The 21,025-nt window shown below is 40.1% G+C and overlaps 2 protein-coding genes across 4 annotated transcripts in view; one reads left to right on the top strand and one right to left on the bottom strand.

Moving 5' to 3' along the window:
• LOC308098714 (kelch-like protein 24) overlaps positions 1-12,640 on the bottom strand; it is a 30,200-nt gene extending 17,560 nt beyond the window's left edge. The window contains exons 1-4 of one of the 2 annotated variants that reach the window (XM_080447134.1): positions 12,430-12,640; positions 10,937-11,121; positions 10,535-10,669; positions 10,245-10,439 (exon numbers count right to left, since the gene is read on the bottom strand). In XM_080447134.1, the coding sequence (XP_080303260.1) occupies positions 10,245-10,439; positions 10,535-10,669; positions 10,937-11,101 (495 nt within the window). In that variant the 5' untranslated portion in view covers positions 11,102-11,121; positions 12,430-12,640. Of the gene's footprint in view, positions 1-909; positions 1,003-10,244; positions 10,440-10,534; positions 10,670-10,936; positions 11,122-12,429 lie in introns of those variants that run through there. The other variant, XM_080447132.1, reaches the window with a different exon arrangement.
• A 211-nt stretch (positions 12,641-12,851) lies between these two features.
• Positions 12,852-19,384, top strand: LOC308098801 (uncharacterized protein). Of its 2 annotated transcripts, none has more exons than XM_080447230.1 (3): positions 12,852-12,920; positions 15,474-15,789; positions 17,980-19,384. In XM_080447230.1, the coding sequence occupies exons 2-3, from the start codon at positions 15,504-15,506 to the stop codon at positions 19,008-19,010; spliced, it is 1,317 nt and encodes a 438-aa protein (XP_080303356.1). In that variant the 5' UTR covers positions 12,852-12,920; positions 15,474-15,503; the 3' UTR covers positions 19,011-19,384. The 2 variants fall into 2 exon arrangements, with proteins under 2 accessions (XP_080303356.1, XP_080303357.1); XM_080447231.1 differs by having other exon boundaries at positions 12,867-12,920; positions 15,477-15,789.
• The last annotated feature ends 1,641 nt before the right edge of the window (positions 19,385-21,025 follow it).

The following is a 21,025-nucleotide window of genomic DNA, read 5'->3' on the forward strand; positions in this document are numbered from 1 at the left end:
CCATACAGATACAGTCGCTAGAGGGTGCTGTTAGTTAAGCGGTCTTGAAAATAAAGACGCCATGTCCCTTGCCTTGTGCCTTGATAAAGGTAAAACTTAAAAACATAAACATGTAATGTGTTATGTGAGACTGTGATGTTGAGATTGGACATCTAAACGTAGCATCAGAGAGACAGCGCGAGAGAGAGAGAGAGACTGAAGGCTCAACGGCGCAATATTATAAAATATAAACGGGTGGCATTGATTTAAACACATGGCAAGCCGTAACAATGGTTCACAGGACGACCGTCATGGATTAACTTCAACCTGGTGTTTGCACATTCTCCATTTTCGGTCCGTGCATCTACATAAACGTTCAGATTTCAAATATAAAGTGCTTACCCCATGGCCAAGGATGTTACAATTATGTACGGGCCCTCAAAAGTACCCGTATCTTCCGTATTGTTCAATAAAAAGCATTTTAATCCGATCGGTGGCCATTTTCTCATTGAGTTGTAATGTGTAGGAGTGCAGTACACCTCCCAACCAATAGGGGCGCGTAGTTAAAATCATATAGCGAAAAAACGGAGAAATGGCCACCGATCGGATTAAAATGCTTTTACTTTAACAATACGGGAGATACGGGTACCTCTGAGTAACCGTACATAATTATAACATCCGTGACCTTGAGGTAAAAACATTATTTTTGAAATCTGAACGTTTATGTAGATGTACGGGCCCAAAGGGGAGAAAGTGCAAACACCAGATTGAAGTTCATCCATAATAACCATAGCTAGGCAAGGAGTAGCCAGGAGCAGCAGACCCAGCAAAGTTGTTGCCAGACTCCTTGCGTTCTACAGTGACAATCTATGGAAGGGAACATCTATATACGCTCATCTGGCACTTCGTTTCGTTCTCATTCATTCTCACCTTGTCTGTAGTAATGGTTGTCTTCTCAAGTCTGCACGGAGTCTGGGTTCACTCACTCATCCCCCGGTATGGAGCTCATAAGCATCCGCTGAGAAACGTTTCGCTAAATAAACGGATGGCGGGATTAACAAGAGAGCCACTACAACAAGGAGACAGAATACTCTTTAGTTCTTCTCTTGTTTTAGCTTTATGGCAACAATGTAGAAGATTATAGTTTGCTGCCTTGCTTTGGCTGCAAAGTGAACTACGCGCGAATGGAACCAAAACAGGAAACACGTTTACCGTGACGTCACGTCAGCACGTCGTCAACGAACCCGGATTATGTGTACAGGAGCCTTTTAATTTTATGACAGGAGCAGAATGGATACAAAGGTCCTGTTATATAGAGACACACGGCCGGAAGCGGAAGGCCTACAAATCCACGCCCACTTTTGACACTCGGGGTCCGTTAGAACGATGAACTGCAGCTCTCAATGCATTCTCTATGAGAGGCATTGTAAAATACCGTCATTTCACTGGTTAACTACTGAGGCTGTAGCGATTTTTTTTGTGTTCTAATAATCTGTCCCATTTGTTTAATTTGTCCTTTTTAATGTCCCATATCTTTCATCTCGATATACTACCCACAATATACTATAATATACTCCATCAGTATGTCAAAACCGCTAGCATCGGAGATTCAGAGTTTAAGTGGTCGCATGGTATATACGTCACGGAAGCATCCCTTGAGGATTTCAATACCCAGAAAACTGGCGAAAGTGGCCGTTTTCAATAGGTTTTGGTCATTATCTCTGGAACAGAAGGTCCAATCTGCTCAGTTCAAAGCTTGTTGGATGCGTGACTTTGAGGACATTAAGCACGCAATGACACATTTTCGGGTTATTTTTTTTTTTTAGGGGAGGCGAGGTCTTAGTTGGGCAGGCGACCGCCTTTCCTGCCTCTACAGTGGGTACGCCACCGGTCGGCGCTCGGCTCTCGTAAAGACAGTGATGTCACTGAAATGCCCGTCTGCTGTCTACCCTCTGCTGTGTTAGCATTATGGGTAACTCGTTAAAGTGGCAAATTAAATGTGAAACACATCAACTATTAAGAAAACAAGAAGATATGTTGACAAAGACACTCCATACATTTGGAAACATATTTTTATTTAAATCAATATCGTCTCCAGTTAATGTAGGAATATTTCAAAAGTAGGCTAATTCTCATATCCTCTCATAGGGATTGCATTGGCAGCTGCAGTTCATCGTTCTAACGGACCGGGAGTGGCGGCGCTGTCTCAAAAGTGGGCGTGAAATTTGTAGTCCCCGTGTGTCTCTATATATCAGTGGTTCTCAACCTGTGGGTCCCCAATGATTTTGGGGGTGTCCCCAGACCCCAGGTGACAGTAAAGTGACAATTTAAGAACTTTTTAATACCTAGAAAAAAATAAATGAAATGAAAAAAAAAAAAAAAAAAATTATTAGATCAAAAGTAATCAACAAACTATACTATAAAACTGGTCATTAAACATTGGCAAAATAGTCAAATAATCTAAGAAAGATGCTAAAATAGCTGATCTACAAGCTCACAACAAGTTTGTAGATAGGCTATTTTCACAATATTTATCTGTGGAACCGGGTCAAACTAAGGGCGCGTTCGAAAATACAGCACTGAGCGCACTGGCCAATACAAACTAATAGGCGAGTGTGCTCCGGTGCGTAATTTCCGAACGCACCCTAAATGTTATGTCCCAGTTCAAATATGATTCTTTTGGGGGGTTGCGACCTGAAAAGGTTGAGAACTACTGATATAGCTATATATTGTTTTCTATCATGTTATATTCATAGATTAATTTATTATCTTATATTGCATTATGTTATATTCATAGAGCTATATATTATCTTATGTTATAATATTCCAAGATAAACAATCCCATGCAGTGTCACCATTGAGAGCTCATGCATGGCAGTAACTGTTTTACTTGAAGGACCCCCAGTTTGATATGAATTACACTACAATATTTTTTAACTTTGGGACCCCTATCTATACTGTGAAATACTCTGTTTATTCAAAGGGATATTTCACTTTCAAAAAAACGTTGTGTCATTTTATCGTCTACTCAGGCTTTTGGGAGCACCCCGGACCGTTTTTAAGTTGCTTGATTCAGTATTTAGATATTTGATATTCATTTTATCAGACACAGACCCAGTGTAACTTCAAACTCCATTTTCCATTTTAACCATGTTAGATTCATCGGAAACACACGTCCGTGGTTCTGGTGACTGATATTGTCCTTCTAATACGCGAGGAGACCGTGTTTTTTCATTTATTTTTTAAATATTTTCTTTGGAAAATGAAAAAAAAAATCAATACAATAAAAAAATAAAAAAAATAAAAAAAGTAATCGAAAAAACACGGCCCCCTAACATATTAGGAGGGCAGGTTGAGTCACCAGAAACAAGGACGGGTGTTTTGGATGAATCTAACATGTCATGAGTCATGACTCTGAGGAAGGTCGAAAGACCGAAACGTCAGTCATTGTTATTACTTGCACTGCATAAATAAAAGGCTTAAATAGTCCGTGCTGCTCCAGCGTCCTTCCCTTTTGCATCTATTGTCTCTACCCTTGTGACGCACCGGACTGGCCGTTTAAGGCTGAGGCGCAACAGTAGAATGAATCCCTTTGTTCTCATGTTAAAAATGGAGTTTGAAGTTATTATGGGTTTGTATAGGAAGGGGGCGTGTCTGATACGATGAATATCATATATCTAAATACTGAATCAAGCTACTTAAAAACTGTCTGGGGGGCTCACAAAAGCCTGAGTAGACAATAAAACGACCAATTCTTTTTTTACTATAACTGTTATAAAGACTCCACCCTAAGACTTACAGTACATATATTTTATTAAAAAAAAGAAAAAAAACCTACATAGACACCTTTTATCAGTTTATATTTTATTGTATTATTTATATAACAACTCTAAATAACCGCCAGGACCTGTGTGTAAAGCAAAAGGCCTGGGCTTCATAGCACAGCACAAAATATCATACATAGACTATAAAACTTTTCCAGGAAAATACCCTACGTATTTAACAATAAATAAATACAAGCCGGTATGTATTATGGATGGTCCATCATCAAACATACATAGGACTATACCAAAAACAAACAAAAAACAACAAGGCTGTGCTAGTATAAGGGGCGTGGTCTGAGGACGGCCATCACTGAGGTAGGAGGGGCTTAGTTAGCAGTGCCCGTCTGTCTGCTGGTGTGTTCATCGGTCATCTGCAGCCTTTAGGGGGACAAGGACAAATACATTAACTACAGTCCACCGTTCCTTGTGTCACATACGTACGTGACCAATGACCATACATACAGTAGTACATTTGTACACTCCCAAAGTTGAATTAACACGCAGGATTCTACTGTGAACCAACGTCAACTACTGTACCTGTGCATGTAAATCCTTCCGCACCCTGAGAGCCACACAGCCGAAATCTTTGCGACCAGTGCCCATATGCTCCACAATCTCCCACGTGTCCGTCTGCTCACAATAACGCTCGATGGTACATTGAGACCTATATGAAGACAGACCAACAGCCATGAGAGAAATGTCTGGTGTGAAATGCAGCCACCTTTTTCCAGGCATTCATGGAGCAACAGCCTCTTACCCGTCTTCCTCCCCTCCTATTACGTAGATCATTCCACCAACCACAGCCACGCCAGGGTACCAGCGTCGCTTTTTCGTGGGGGCACACATTGTCCACTGGTTTGTCTTAGGGTTGTAACACTCCACCTTGTCCATGGTTGAGTTATCAATTAAATGCCTACCACCTATAGATAATGAACAGGAAATAAAGGGATAGTGACTCACTTTTAAGTGCCCGGACTTATGTGATATTGAAGCCAGTTATTTTATGAAACTAAGATATACCTATAACGTAGATCTTTCCTTTAAGTGTACAGGCAGTTGAAATATCACAAGGAACCTGCATAGGAGCAACGTCTTTCCATACAGATGTTTCAGGGTTGTACTTTACCACCTTGCACGGAAAACTGCTATATTCGTCCAAACCAATAAAGTAGATCAGTCCATCTAGTGCAACCAAAAAAGAGCCACTGGGATGTTCGCCGAAAGACTCCACAAGCTGCCAGGTGTTGGTGTTAGGGTCGTAGCGCTCCACTGAGTCCACATAGTCGTCGTTCTGAAAGCCACCCAGTGCGAACACATATCCACCCATCGTCACCAAGCCTAAGGACCATGTGGGGTTGAACGAGAGAAAAGAAACAAAACAAACCTGATCAGACCTGATGACCTTGGCCTCTCCTTGGGTGGGTAACCAAGGCAACAACCTATAGCTCTTACTCCAAAACAAAATTGAATGTCCTAATTTGACAATATTACCCAAGCCACTGCGTGCCTCATTCATGGAAGCCATCTGCAACCATGAGTCATGGGGAGGGTCATAACGCCACATCTCATTACTGGCATTACTGTCTGAATCATCATAAAAATCTCCCCCAGCCAAATACACCTTAGTGCCTATGGTGGGAGAAGAGACAGATTAAGATTAAAAACCTTTGAGTGTGAAAGAAATGAAGATTTTCACAGCTCAAGATACATAACCATTAAAGATTGTATGCATCTACAACTTGAAAGGTCTTCACTGATACCCAATGTGATGTCACCACATACATTAATAAAACATTATTTATTTGCCTGTATAATTATGTTGTGATGGTGTACTTATCAAGCCAAAACAAAATCAACAGAAATTCCCCAAAATAGGTCCAGCATGATGTGACATACTGTAAGCTGCAAAGTGGGCTACATACAATCCTGATACCGTCCCAATAAGACATTGACTTTGAAACGGAGTTTGTTTTTAAATTTCCCTACTGTTTCCACTCAGTTCTAGCCCATACATTGAATTTAGATGTCCCCAGATCTCCGGGTGGAGATCTCTGATCACCTGGCTGCGCAAGATTGACTCTGATGGTCAAGGACCCCAACGGAAACAAGTCCGCAAGGACTTTTTTGGTCGGACCTTTTAGACAAAGGTATTATAAATCTAACTGTGTTGTTTTACATTCTTTTGCCTAATACAAATTTCAATCAATCAATCAATGGTATTCCTTACCTAACACAACCAGACCATGAGAGGATAGAGGTTTGGGTAGAGGTGCCAGGATCTTCCTTTGATTGGTCAGGGGATCAAAGCTTTCAACGATGCCAATCGCCTCTGTGCTCACCTGTCCGCCCACTATCAGTATCACTTCACATGCAGAGAGAACATGAACTCATTTTTATTTATTTTATTTACATCACCAGGTATGGGCATGAGGACAAGTACTGACAGCAGTGTAATGTGTGTGAGAATGTGAAATGTTATTATAGCAAGAATTAGCAGTCAATGAATGAATCGAGGATTAAGATTGGTATGGTATACATTTGAAAGTTATAGTCAACTAAATGCATGCATGCAGTGGTGGAAAAAGTACTCACATTCTACAAGTAAAAGTATCAATACTGCAATGTAGAAATACTCTCTTACAAGTACCAAGTCCAGAATAAAAAATGTACTTGATTAGAAGTACAAAAGTGTTGGCATCAAAATGTGCTCAAAGAACCAAAAGTATAAAGTACTCATTATGCAGAATGTCCCATTTCAAATCTTTTGAAAATCGGCTATTGGAATCGGCTATTTTCAAATGGCCAAAATGCATAGGGCTGAAGTGGTTAACGTATGTTTTGTAATAATAATCCAAATCTACAAAGTAAATAGTTTTCAAATAATTTTAGTGGAGTAAAAGTATAAAATGTGCCTCTGAGATGTAGTGGAGTAGTAAAAGTACTAAAAATTGGAAATACTCCAATAAAGTAAAAATACTTCAAAATTGTACTTAAGTACACTACTTGAGTAAAAGTACTTAGTTACTTTACACCACTGGATGCATATGTGAGGCAGGGCACCAGACACCACGGCATGCATATGTGAGGCAGGGTACCAGTGGATGAACGTGGTTGAGCTGTGTGGCAGGAGGGCAGGAGATGCTGGTTCTTGGCCTCAGAGATGAGCCTTTGACATCCCTGAGATTCCTTCACCACATCCACAGACTCAATCACATCATGGAGGTAGGAGGGACTGATGAGAGGCAGACGGATAAGCTTGAAAACCTTGAAGAACAAATAGAACACTAATTATTTACTCGTCCAACTGGATATTGCGTGAAGTGAACAACATTAAACATTGATTCTCAAGACCGATACCGATAACTACAAATATATATACATATATTAAAAATCATAAATATATATATTTAAAATGTATATGAATCTGTAGTATTAGCACACCTTATGGTAAGAAATACTAGTAGTGGGCAAAGGTGGATTTAACATACTGTAGCTTTTACCTACCTAACCAAATACAGTATATCATGACATCATCATTTTACTTATACTGTGTTTGTTACATTCTTCTTGAACAGTAATGCAGATATTATAACAGCAGCCAGTGTGGTACACTGAAACTAAAAATTATTCAAGAACCAACGATTTGGACGATGTTACAGTTACTGTTTGAATCATAAAGCAGATTTATGACTGCAGCCAGTTGTACATACAAGCTAGATTTATACAGCGGGTCGCGTGTCGAAAATAGCAGATCTACAAGCTCACAATGCCTTGCGTCCGTGACGCATTGTGAGCTTGTCGATCTGCCATTTTCGGTGCACGACACCGTCGGTCCGTCGTACAACGAGGCTGCAACACGTGCAGTGCCGGTGTCGGGTTACTATAGTAACGTGACAGCGCGCTGTCAATGAACAGAGATGATGAGACAAGACTGTCTTTCTGCTCCCGTGCACCTCTCACTGACCAAACTAGTTTACAACGAAGAATTGTAAAACAGATCACTTCCATAATGGACGTTCCAATGGATATTATTTTTCAGGACTAAGATAACAGGCTCGCTAGGAGGTGAAGTTGAAACAGAGTAGCAGTTTGGCAAAACACACCCATCCAACTTTTTTTTTTTTTTACAGACACTGCCTTTTTTTTTACAAGATAATACAATAATAAATAATGGCGCTGCGAGATAATCACCCTCACGGGCCGTCCTCGCCCCCTTCCTCCCCTCCTTCCATGCTCGTGGGTAGCGAACTCACATTTCAAATTGCATTGATTGACTGACTGGTGGTGATATAAATATACCTGACACAAGCTAGATTTGACAGCAACACGAACTAAGTGCATGACCTGGTGAGACCGCGGGACATGCATCCCATAATGCGCATCTGGGATTTGCAGAAACTAGAGTTGTGTTTCATTTTCGTTTTTACGGCTCGTGTTGGTAACTGGAAGCCTCACCCCAAAACATAGTCGCCCCATTTTTTCCGCGGAGGCGGCCGTTCCGAGGTCGCCGGATTAGTCCCGGGGCGAGTGTTTTGGGTCGACTGGCCGGGGATTGCATATACTTCTCCACACAATGGTGTCTAACCGAGAGAGTTGTACTTCTCCACACAATGGTGTCTAACCAAGAGAGTTGTACTTCTCCACACAACGGTGTCTAACCGAGAGAGTCCATGCAGATCACAGCTGACAAAACAAATATTATCGGAGCTATAATTAATGTTATCGTTTTTTTCGGGATGACGACATAATTCCTGATATCGGACCGATAATTATCGGGCCGATCGTGCACCACTGCAGAAAGCCAACAAGAAAATAAGCAACTTTTTTGTAAAATAATACTGACCTATAACAAAGGCTTCTCAATATTCTGATAACCAACCAAAATATGGCTGCTGCTCTGTGCAATTAAAAAAACGATTAATTGCTGAATCGATTATATTTTCCAACCCTAATACGCACAATGTGCTTAGGTATGCCTCTATCAAGAAGCTTCTGAAACAGTTTGTAATGGTTAATCCTGTCAAAAAATCGAGAAGCATCGATAAAGCATAGGAAGACAGTGGAATTACGGCCACTGTAGCTGACAATCATTTCTTTAACTGTGCCGTGTTTCTTTTTGAATCCAAACTGGTTATCTGCAGTCAAGACATTTCAAAACGTACTAACATGATTCTTTCCAATACTTTGGAGAGGATGCTGGTCAGAGCGATAGGTCTATTAGTTAGTTATTTAGTTTACCTGCCTTGTCTTTAGGGAAAGGCACTAATTGTACAAGAGGTGATTAATTCTGGAGGGACACCATGAACCAACATACCTGTAAAACACATGGCCAGTAGAGGGCAGATGTTATTCCTTGCCTATTTGAGGTGTTCAGCTGTGATGCGATCAATGCCACATGCCTTGTTGTTATCTAGCATCATAATGGCATCAACCACATCATCATCAGACCTGATCAGTACATTTTCAGTGGCGGTGAAATTGTCCTTTTAGGCAGTTTACAGCAAAATAGTAAAAATGGTATGGTGCATTTATATAACACTTTTCTCCAAAGACTGTACAGTGTCCATTAAATTCACAGTACTGGACAGACATGGAATTCAGACATGGAACCCTTACCTGCTCCGGTTCCATGTCTTGCTCAAGGACACCTCGGGCCAGCCAGGAGGAGCCGGCGGTCGAACTGGGAACCTTCCGATTCCAAGACGGCCGCTCTACCTCCTGAACCAGTGCCACCCTGGCAATCTTGCCAATTGTGACTTCAGAATATTATGAATCAGGTTGATGTAATGGCAGTCATGGACCATGGTCACACCTGGCTGATGCTTGCCCGAGAAATACATCATGAGTGTATAAGTAGAACCAAATGGACCCTTAGGGTATCATTTGGTTCCATGTATACACTCTTTAACACTAATGATTTTATAGTGTATGATTAACCATCAACAGCTAACTGAAATGCACATCATGATAGCATCCCTTCAAGCTCGTCTTAACCAGTCTGACCTTTTCCAAGCTCTGCCTTCGGGTAGGACACTTGTTTAACCACATCATAGCAGCCTCAAACACCACCTCCTCCTTGGGCGCATTGAGATCATCACTGGCCAGAATCTCTGTCAGTTTATCCACAGAGACTGACAGGAACTCTTCCTAGGGGCAGAAAAAATACAGTAGATTAGCTCTGGGGTTCCAAAACATTTCCACGCCCCAAAGGACACCCAAGCTCACATTGGTTGCGTTGTGAGCTTGTAGATCAGCCATTTGCATTTTTTTCCTTTTTTTTTTCTCCCCCCAATACTGGCATGACTGCTATTTTAGCAAATCGATCATTTCATTCAAATCGATTCAGTTTTATAAACGATTAAATAGATTAGTTCAATTAACTGTTACACTCCTACAACAGACAAACAACTTTGTAAATGTAAGGATCCCTCAATCACTGACCTGATGACAGACGTCACTGAAGTGATCAAGGATGTAATCCATGCTGTGTTGCTCCAGTCGCTTACAGGAGTGGATCTCGGCAAAGAGGTGAATCCCTACACAGTTCTGTTCATCCATGCTGTAATGCTCCATGAAACGACAGCAGGCCTCTTTAACAGCAGTAACATTTAACAGGTTTGCTGCTGCTAGCAGGGCCTAGACCAAATAAAAAATATATGTTCTTTTAAGCACAGAGGCAGGTAAGAATGGAGACAATGAATAAGGTTTATACAACTTATGATGATAAATACCTGCACATTTGCTGTGGAGATGTCCACCGTTGACGTGTAGGCATAGTTCACCAGTGAGCCAAACTCTTCAGCCTCCACTTCATTGATGTTAACCCTGTGCTCTCTGGACTCCATCATTCCAGTTGTAAACATGGCCTGTGCAGTTTGAAAAAGGTTGATCTGTAGAGTTCATTGTTTAGGCCTTTCTTTACATAGTCGCAACAATTAATTGACTGGATATAAAATGATATTCAGTTCACATGATAGCCAAGGCAGAATTGAATAAAAGTAGCAGATCTACAAGCTCACAACACATTCTGAGCTTGTAGTCTTTCTTTCTTTTCTCATAAGAAATAGGGCTTAAGTGGTTTTCAACGCCAGGTTAATAAATGCTCACATGTAAAGTTGAGGGTTTGCATTTACCTCAAAATAAGGACTAAAGGAGGCTAGTACATTCCGATGGCAGGTGAACTCCTTTCCTCCACAGCATATAGTCACATCACACAACAAATTGTTGAGCCGAAGCCTGTTTAGGCCCTCTAAGACCTTGTTGGGATGAGTCTCCCCCATGAACACCATTTTATCCATGTTCCTTTTGCTGGATCAGCCTGTACAACAGGAGGGGAAGGAATGTATGGTCAGATAGTAACGGCTGTTTGCATGTTTAATTTAATGAATAGAATACTCATAGAGAGAGAGTATGACAGTATGTGTGACATCATTACATAGATGCAATCACAATATAAGACACTTTTAGCAGGTCTATGTTATGGAGCTTGAGATAGATAAAGCTGAAATGATTTAAGATGTGTAAATGTTAATTTACACATCTTTTTAATTATTCCAATCATTGATTTATTGTGTATTACTTAGCATGTGAATCGCTAGCTTTGGTCCAACGTTATATGGACCAGAGCTAGTGAATCGCCTGAGATTTGGTGACAGTCAGGGTTGCAAACCAATGATGACTGATTGATTGATTGAATACTTTATTAACAGTTCGCAAATAGTACAGTGGTACACAATGGTGCTAAAAGGATTACACAAAGGGCCCTAAGGGCTTGTTTCCAAAAAGTCATTATTACTAAAATAAATGAATATACATTAAAGTGATGCACTTTTTCTCCCAGTGTAAAGGAATGCAACTACTAGACAATAGACATACACAAGATATGTATTTAGGACAACTTTTGCTAAGGGTGGTACAGTGTTGAGCATGATGGGGTGTTGAGCATAAAGATGGATGTCCTTTGTTCAAACTTAAAAACATGTCATCTGAGCTGTTTAGATTGGACTTCTAAATGTAGCATCAGACCAGAGAGACAGAGACATTTTGTCAATCAATCAAAAGAGTCAGAATGGCTCAACAGTGCAAGCAAGGTTATTAATTACTTTGATTTCAAAGCATGGCAAGAAGCAGACCCAGCCAGCAATGCTGCACTCAGCGTGCTACAGTACAGTGAGCAGTGTCGCCAGATTTTGCGAGAGAAATAAGCAACCAGGTCTATGAAAACAAGCCCAAAAGAAGAGAGCTACATGAGCACTGTGGTATACATCGGCTATTTGAAAATAGCCGATCCTTATAGATCTGCTATTTTCAAAGAAAAAAGTGAAAATTTAGGAATGTTTTCATTTCCACAAAAAAAAATAGTGTATGGGATACTCTGGCACAAAACATTTTCGGAAGGGGGGGGTCCTGACAAGTATAGTCATTTTGGAAATGTTTGAGAACCACTGGTTTGAACTTTGAACAACATTACGAAACAAGGCCAAACAATCAACTACACTTTAGAAACAAGCCCAAATAAGCAACTACAGTTTAATAACAAGCTAAAAAAAAAAAAAAAAAACGCAAGCAACTTTACAGAAACACAAGCCCAAAGTCGCTTATAATAAGCGGACATGGCAACACTGACCTTGTCTGTAGTAACGGTTGTCTTCCCAAGTCTGTCTGCACGGAGCCTGGGCTCACTCATCCCCTGGTATGGAGCTCGGCTAGCTAATGGCTAGGCTAATAAACAACGACGGTGGGATTAGTGAGAGAGTCTCTACAAGTCAAGAGGGAAACGGAGTAGAATATTTAGTGGTTCTGTTGTTTTAGTGACTTTAAGTGAACAATGTAAAATATTAAAGTTTGCTGTATCTCTTTGGCTGCAGCAGTGCCAAGTAGTGAATGAATGAATGAATGAATGAATGGAACCAAAACAGGAAACATGTGTAGCTTGACGTCAGGGGGCGTGGTTTGGCGTCACACTACCTGTTTTTTCATTGGCCTTCTCACATGACGTCAGACAACTTCCGTTCTTCTGACCGGATACAGCGTGTTAGTTTCTGTTTACTTCCGTAGAGAACGTTTCAAGGCAAGAAAAGGCAGGAATGATCAGCAAACTCAGAGCAATTTAGGAAGGTAAAGTGAAAGCTAATACATGTTTATGTCATAGTTTTCTTTCTTCTTAATGTTATCGATCTGCTGCAATGTAACATTCATTAGATTGTTGTTGTTGGGATCATCATGGGAAAGCAGGCTAACAACTTTAGCTACAATTAATGAATGCATTGTTGCCATAGATTGTTGCCTGCCTGCTATGCTAACACTTTTATCAGTGGTGGAAAAAGTACTCAAATGTTTTACTTAAGTAAAAGTATCAATACCGCAATGTAGAAATACTCTGTTACAAGTAAAAGTCATGAATTCAAAATGTACTTGAGTAAAAGTCACAGTGTGGTGTAAAGTAACTAAGTACATTTAGTCAAGTACTGTACTGAAACTTACTTTTGAGGAATTTTTACTTTACTGGAGTATTTACCAATTTCAATACTTTTACTTCTACTCCACTACATCTCAGAGGCAAATATTGTACTTTTACTCCACTACAATTATTTGACAGCTTTGGTTACTTTGTAGGTTTAGATTATTATTACAAAACATAGAATAACCACGTCATCCCTATATACATTTCTGCCATTTGAAAATAGCCGATCTACAAGCTCACAATTGTGCTCTTGTAGATCTGCTATTTTCAAAAGATGTTTATACATTTTGAACTTGTGAAATGGGACATTCTGCACAATGAGTACTTTTACTTTTGGTACTTTAAGTATATTTTGATGCCAATACCTTTTGTACTTTTACTCAACAAAATTTTGATTACCGGACTTTTACTTGTAACAGAGTATTTCTACATTGCAGTATTGATACTTTTACTTAAGTAAAAAATGTGAGTACTTCTTCCACCACTGGTAAAAGTATTGTTATTGCTATCAAAATGTTAATGGGTGTGTTGTGCTTGGTGCTGGTAATTGTAATTAGACAATTTGTTCGCCCTGTATGTACTATGTTAGCCCTATAATGTCTGTGATCTTACATACATTTCATGTATTTCAAATACACAGTTATAGGTCGGTCTGGCCGGTGCGCTGTGAGCAGCACGATTTCCGCGGCGTAAAAGTGCAGTGCCGGAATGGGTGCATCCACACATGTGCGCCAACTTGACGCCCGGGCGGGACTTCCGATTTCCTGGCGTCAAGTTGGCGCACATGTGTGGATGCACCCAATGAGTGCAGGACTGTATATATCTAAACTTCCTTTGGGAATCACAAATGTTTGGGGCACACAATTGGCAGGAGGTGTGATTCATTACCCCGCACCAATCACAACGCACCTGTCAATTGTGTGCCCCATTTGTTTGTGCTTCCCTGTCAATTTGTGATGACGTTTGTGGTGATCAGAGGGAAGTTTTGATAAATTCGGTCCTTCACTCAAGTCTGGCCCCTCGCCCGTACAGAATGTTGTCCGTGTGCAGCTCGTGGAAAAGTGGAGATATTTGACTAAACACACGTTTTCTGGCAGAACTTTCAAATGGATATGAAACTAGAGGACAATATCTGACTCCAAGTCTTAGGAATTAATTATTGGGGGAGTACAGACAGAGTTTAGAGCACTTTTTACGCCGCGCAAATCGTGCTGCTCACAGCGCGCCGGCCCGACCGATCTATGACTGTGTATTTGAAATACATGAAATGTATGTAAGATCACAGACATTCTAGGGCTAATACCATGTATGTGCTCATTGAAGTAAATTTACATACATCATGCTGCTGTGAATATCATCCCGTCACATACAGAGAATTTGGTTTGTGTGAATCTTGAATAAAAGTGGAGATATTTTAGTAAATACGTGTTTAGTGCCATAACTTCAAATATGGATATGATGATACTAGGTAACAAGAGCTGACACCAAGTCGCAGCAATTAAGTATCTTATCTTACTACTATATAATTGACAAAAGCTCCGAAAGTTTGTCCGGGATTCGCAAGCACAGGATCACTCCACATGCCTCCAAGACCCGCCACAGACTGTTGATCAGAGCTATGGCTATGATTTAGGCATCTTACCCCACCTCGATCAGTGATCAGACTCTCGGCTTGATTGATTCTCTGATTTAATTTGCCTATCAGACCCTCAGCCTGATCTGGCAGGTTGCCATAGCAACCAGATACAGGAAGTCTGACCTCTTTATCACATGACCGAGGTTGGGAGGTTGGGACTAGAGGTTAGGGCCGCAAAGCAAAGCGGGGAGGGAGGAGAGGAGCCGTGTTTGAACGATGGTGCAATAGCGATGGTGTCTTAACTTTGAGCCAAGAAGACACCAGCCAAGTAAATAGGGAAGAACTTGAACAATACATTGTCTGGACCAACCTCGGATCGGGCCTAGATGTTCGCGGCCCTGACATCTAGTTAGATTGATACACAGAACACTACAAAGTAGATCAAATGCATTGTGTGTTCTCTGGCTGTGTATATGGAATACATGCAATGTTGTATGGAATATCAGCCATTCTATGGCCAGAGAGAGAGATACTCACTCTTAATCAAAGCTAAATTCTAAGACGTTTCCGTTCATGTTTATAATAAATTCACTCTTTCCTTTTCTCTCCCCCTCTCTCTCCCTCTCAACAGCAGTCCATACAACACGCATGGCACAGAAATATGCCTAAAAGAATGCATTGCTGTGTTCCTTACTGTTCTAATAAAACTGGATATTTACGGAACGGTAAAAACTGGTGGAGTTTCCACGATTTTCCTGTAGACGAAAAAGTACGTGCCCGTTGGTTGAGGGCGATCAAAATAGATGAGGAGTTCCGAATCCATCGCGGTATGTCCTTCGTGTGTGGTGAACACTTTGGCCCAGAGGATATGTATACGTCAGCCGGCAGTGGACGAACGATGCTTAAACGAGGAGTGGCGCCTTCTAGATTCCACTGGAATAACTGGGGTAAATGTTAGAAGAACAAATACAATTAATGAATGTATTAAAGGGATAGTTAGCAAAATGGTTCGCCCCCATGGAGACTTGAATATTTTTAATATTTTTTAGTTTTTGTGACATGTGACAAAAACAAAAAAATATCCAGGAACTACAGTCTCCATAGGGTTATCGATAGGAAAAAAATTGTTTAGTTTGTTTTGCATTTGCTTTATAAAACGGCAGTAGTAGAAACAATGTTTTGATAGCTTTGTAGTATTCCGTGTTTACAAAACAAACGTTAACATAATTTTCCTGTTCCCATATAAAGTATTTGTTATGTTATGTTGAATTGTGTGCAATTTTTGGCGACTGAAAAATGTAGACTCAAAATGTATCATCATGACAATCCAGCGTTAAGTGTATCAACGTATTTCACACCTCTAGGAAGAGGCTCACACTTAAGTTGGCAGACAGTTTACCAGAGACCACAAGAAAGAACGTGTCTTAGTGCTGATGTCCTGGATGACTGTCAGGAGATGTCTGTCCTGAGGGGACAGCACAGAGGGGACTGGGCTGTCACCATTATGACCTTTTTACATGACGATTAATTGTCACGCAAATAATTGCGATGAGCGATTTAATTGTGTTTTTGTCGTTGAACCCTGGAAATAAAAATTACGTTTCTGTTTGGCTTTTAGGCCTTGAAGTTACGCAGGGCAGATATGACAAATAAACTAAATATATAAAGAAATTATTGACACATTCAATGACTTTATACTTTAACTAAACATTAATAGTGGTGGAAATATCAAGCTCATTGTAGCTCAGAATCTACAAGCTCACTGCGCGTCCGCGTTGTATATTGTAGATCTGCTATTTCCACATTCTTTTGGAAAATGTTTGAAAATATATATAACATTTTTCAACATGGAAACGATTATGCAAAAATAATTACGATTATCTCAAATAATTGTGATTATGTAATCATTGTGACAAAAAAAGATATGGCAGTGAATTACTTTGTAACTAACTTGTATTAGTATTCAGAGCACATAAAATATTTGAAGAATAGTAATAGTAAGTGTGTTTCGCTTTTCACCTATAAAGCTTCTTCACTTCTGACTGGTGGGGATGTCATTATGGAGTGACACACTCATGAGGTTCATTGTAGACACCCCAGTCCTCACCTGTTCAGAACTGAAGAAGCTTCTTGGATGAGGATAAAAAAGTATTAGTATCAGAATCAGAATCAGAATCAGTTTTATTGTCACATCACAGGTTTACAAGGTAAAAAAGTGGGTGAAATTCGTTTTTGTACATCGTTCCCATCTTACTACTTCAAGTATTTTCACAACTGAAGGAGTGAGAAGTAATTCACTTTAGATACTCTGAATACTATTGCAAGATATTAACATTACATGGATGACTGAGAACCTCCACAGACATACGTTTGGACATTTTAATTGTATTAATCTCTTCACCTCATAAGAATCAAGAATTAGTGTCAGTAATACAAGGCAAGGCAATTTTATTTGTGTAGCACATTTCAACAACAAGGCAATTCAGTGTGCTTTACACAAAACATACAAGCTCACCAACAAACGACATCCAGTAATAAAGACAGGGTCCCCACGGTCATGAAATTCCTGGAAATATTTTGAAATAGAAAAAAAAAAAATCCAGTACTGGAAAAGTTTGGGAATTGATCAAAGGTCCTGGAATTTATCAAGGGTCCTGGAAAAATATTTGGCTATGCATTGTTTTTGGCTATTGATTTTGTTAATACAAAACATTTTCATAAACATGTATAACATTACACGAAATATGTAACATAAGTAGTTTTTCGCCGAACGGGCTGTGTGATGGCATATATTATTTAAATAAAATAAGTCATACGGATGCCATAATGAGTCTTCCAGTGAGCTATGCCCTAATTTTGCACGAAATTTTTAATGAAATTGTACTATTCTATATTCTATGCTTTATTTTTGCTACACTGCCTATCTTTGGGCATTCTACATAGGAGTAAGAGACACATTATTGCGCTGAATGATTGTTATATAGGCCTGGAAATTGGGCTAAATATTCTGGAAAAGTTTTGGAAAAGTTTTGGAAATTCATTGCTAAAAATGTGTGGGGACCCTGTAAAGACTAAGTTAAAATGAATTTATGGATGAGTGATAACTACCAAGGTGTATGCTCTTTCGTCCCCTTTAGGCAAACTGGACGATGCCACTCAAGAGAAGACTCAAGAGTCGGACCTTAAAGTTTTGATCCTAGAAAAGAAAATCCAGCGGCTGAAAGATAAACAGCAGCAGCCACTGATTTTCCGGTTTTGCGTCACAGATGAGGACCTTCGTTACTTCACAAGATTCAGCTCAAAGAAAGTCTTCACTGTGTTTTGGAAGTTAATTTATTCCTCCGTTTCAAGACTCAAGTGGGCACAGAAAAGAGCAGAAGATGCACGTAGTACCCCTCAGCGAAAACTTCCACCCATCGATGAATTCTTCATGTTTCTCTGTCGTGTTGCAGCAGGGCTTCAGGAGAAAACCTTGTCGTCCATTTTTAGCGTCAGCGTGGCTACAGTTCGTCGCACCGTCTCAACATGGACTAGCTACCTTTACCGGGCACTTGGCTCGCTACCATTGTGGATGACAAGAGAGCAAGTGCAGGCTACGATGCCTGACATGTTCAAGCTCTACTGCCCTCTAGTGAGAGTAATACTAGACTGCATCGAGCTCCGCTGTGAAACAGCATCCTCCTCCTCCTCCTCACTAGAGTCAGAAAACATTTCCAACCATAAAAATCACACTACCTTTAAAGGTCTCATTGGCATTGCTCCATGTGGGGCTTTCACATTTGTATCCAGACTGTACACAGGCTCCATCTCAGATATAGACATGACTCAGCAATCGCAGATCTTGCAGTTACTTGGGTCCGGAGACGGGGTTTCGGCCAACAAGGGTTTCTTGAACGAGAGGATGCTGTCAGAGGTGGGGGCTACACTCATCACCCCTCCCCTGAAGACCTCTACTCAGCTCAGCATGGAGGACATACAGAAGACCGAGGCTATTGCCCGTCTAAGGATTTTAGCAGAGAGGGCCATTTGCCGGGTAAAAGAGTACCATATTTGGGATGGGCTTGTTCCTCTCTATTTGTCAGGTTCCGCCAGTCAGCTGTGGGGCATTTGTTGCATAATGTCAAACTATCAGGGACCTCTTGATATCAAAGGGGACAAACCCATCTAAAGCGTCCCTTCCCCTTCAAGGCACACAATTCCCAATAAAGTCCCTAAGAGTCGCCTGCTGCCCCCAAGTTTTATTTTCTATTGTGAATGAAGGTAAAGGTAATTTAAAACTAAGTGATACTTTTATTGTTAAAAATATGTAAGCTCTGTATTCTGCGTAATCGTTGCTATAGATTTGAGTGTTCATTCAGTAACGGTGATCTCCCCGACTCCTCCGGCTCTTTGGTGAACAGAAGATATTTTCATTGGGTCACCAATTTCATCCAGTCAGAAGAGATAACTCATTACCCATTGAGACCTGAAGCCGATTCTACATGTCTCCTAAATCTCAACAGTATTCTGAAAAACATATGTTTCTATATCAGTGGTGCTCAATCTTTTTCATGTCAAGGACCCCCACAATTATATGTATTTGGCCGCGGACCCCCATCAAAATATGTTGTTCCAGGGACCCCCCAGAAGCAAAGATTTTAGTTAAAAATGTTCGCTTTAAAAATATATATATTCAAAGATTTGCACACATTTTCACGATTTTTCAAAAATAGCAGATCTACAAGCTCGTAGCGCGGCACCGAGTGCCGCGCTATGAGCTTGTATATCTGCTATTTTTGAATAGCCCAAAGTGTAAAATAATGCTTTTTAGCTCAAATCTAAAAATGACGCAGTTCCAGGTCTTAATGGGTTAATAGTAGGGGTGTAACGATACATTTTAACAACGATTCGATACGTATCACGATACTTGGTTGTCGATACGATACATGAACGATACAGGTTAATTTAGAACGATACGATATGTTTCGATTCAGTGATTTAGTCGATACGATACATGAACGATACAGGACAGGTTAATTTAGAACGATACGATTCGATTCAATGACTTAAAATCGATATAGTAACTATTTATTTACCCAAAAATTCTGTGTGAGAAATAAATACCTGGATACTGGATATAAATCCCTCTTTCTCTTTTTTTCTTCTTAAAAGTACTTAGTTTGATATAATTGATTATTTGCATTGCAGAACGATTCGATACGATTATTTGCATTGCAAAACGATTCGATACGATACAAAGTCAAACGATACGATATTTAGCTGTTTGCATATCGATATAGTAGATCGTTGAAAATTCAAAACGATGCATCGATGCAGTTACTGTATCGTTACGGGCCTAGTTAATAGCTTAGAATTTCTAGTGTTAAAGTTCAATTCTTTTTTGTTTCATCACTTCCAATTTCCCTTGTTTATCGTGTGTCCTTTATGACACTGGTCCCCGAACCTTTTTTCCTTGGAGCCGTCCCTTCTTAAAAAGCTGAGATCCCCCACACACGTGTGTGTGCACCATATACTACCCCATAGCAGAAATAGTCTATCTATAAGGCCTCATAACCCCTTTTAACTTTGGCGCCCCCTCAATGGGGGGCCCGGCTCCCAGGTTGAGAAAATAAAAACACAAGAAAAGAGTTGTCTCTCCTGACTGGATAAACATTGGTACCCCGACCTGAAAATGCTCTTATGTTTACTAAACTGGAGAGACGAGGAGACCCCTGTTACTTTATAATGTAGTCTTATTACAGTAGCAATGATTATTGTGGGATTACAGAGCTATTTTACACGTATTTGAACAAAATATATCAATCATAGCACCTTCTATTTTTCTTTTCCCATTTTTTTCTACCCTTTTTTCTTTTCTGTGGGTGGGTAGGTAGGGGGTATTTGGGAGCAGGGGCAAAGCACTGACAAATATGATATTGCTGGTAAATGGATCTATGTACGTGTATGTGACGCATCTCTGCAGAATTTAATTAAACAAACTTAATTTTAATTTAAAAAAAAATACAGGATATATAGCACCTTAACTTGAATGTGATCAAGCATTCTGTAAATATCTTTGTTAATTAGTTTCTCCTGAGTAAAATGCCTATGTGTGCAGCTCTCACATTAAAGGAACCAGAATATATTTTTTTAACTTGCGTTTTTTATTTATATACACATTTGGTAATAAAATGTAAGTGTGGA

This window comes from Gymnoscopelus braueri (assembly GCF_963280865.1).
Source record: "Gymnoscopelus braueri genome assembly, chromosome: 2".
Taxonomy (NCBI): domain Eukaryota; kingdom Metazoa; phylum Chordata; class Actinopteri; order Myctophiformes; family Myctophidae; genus Gymnoscopelus; species Gymnoscopelus braueri.

Coding starts and splice junctions, on each gene's coding strand:
- LOC308098801 (XM_080447230.1), top strand. CDS start 15,504: ATGCCTAAAAGAATGCATTGCTGTGTTCCTTACTGTTCTAATAAAACT. Junction 15,790..17,979: donor ATTCCACTGGAATAACTGGG/GTAAATGTTAGA, acceptor CGTCCCCTTTAG/GCAAACTGGACGATGCCACT.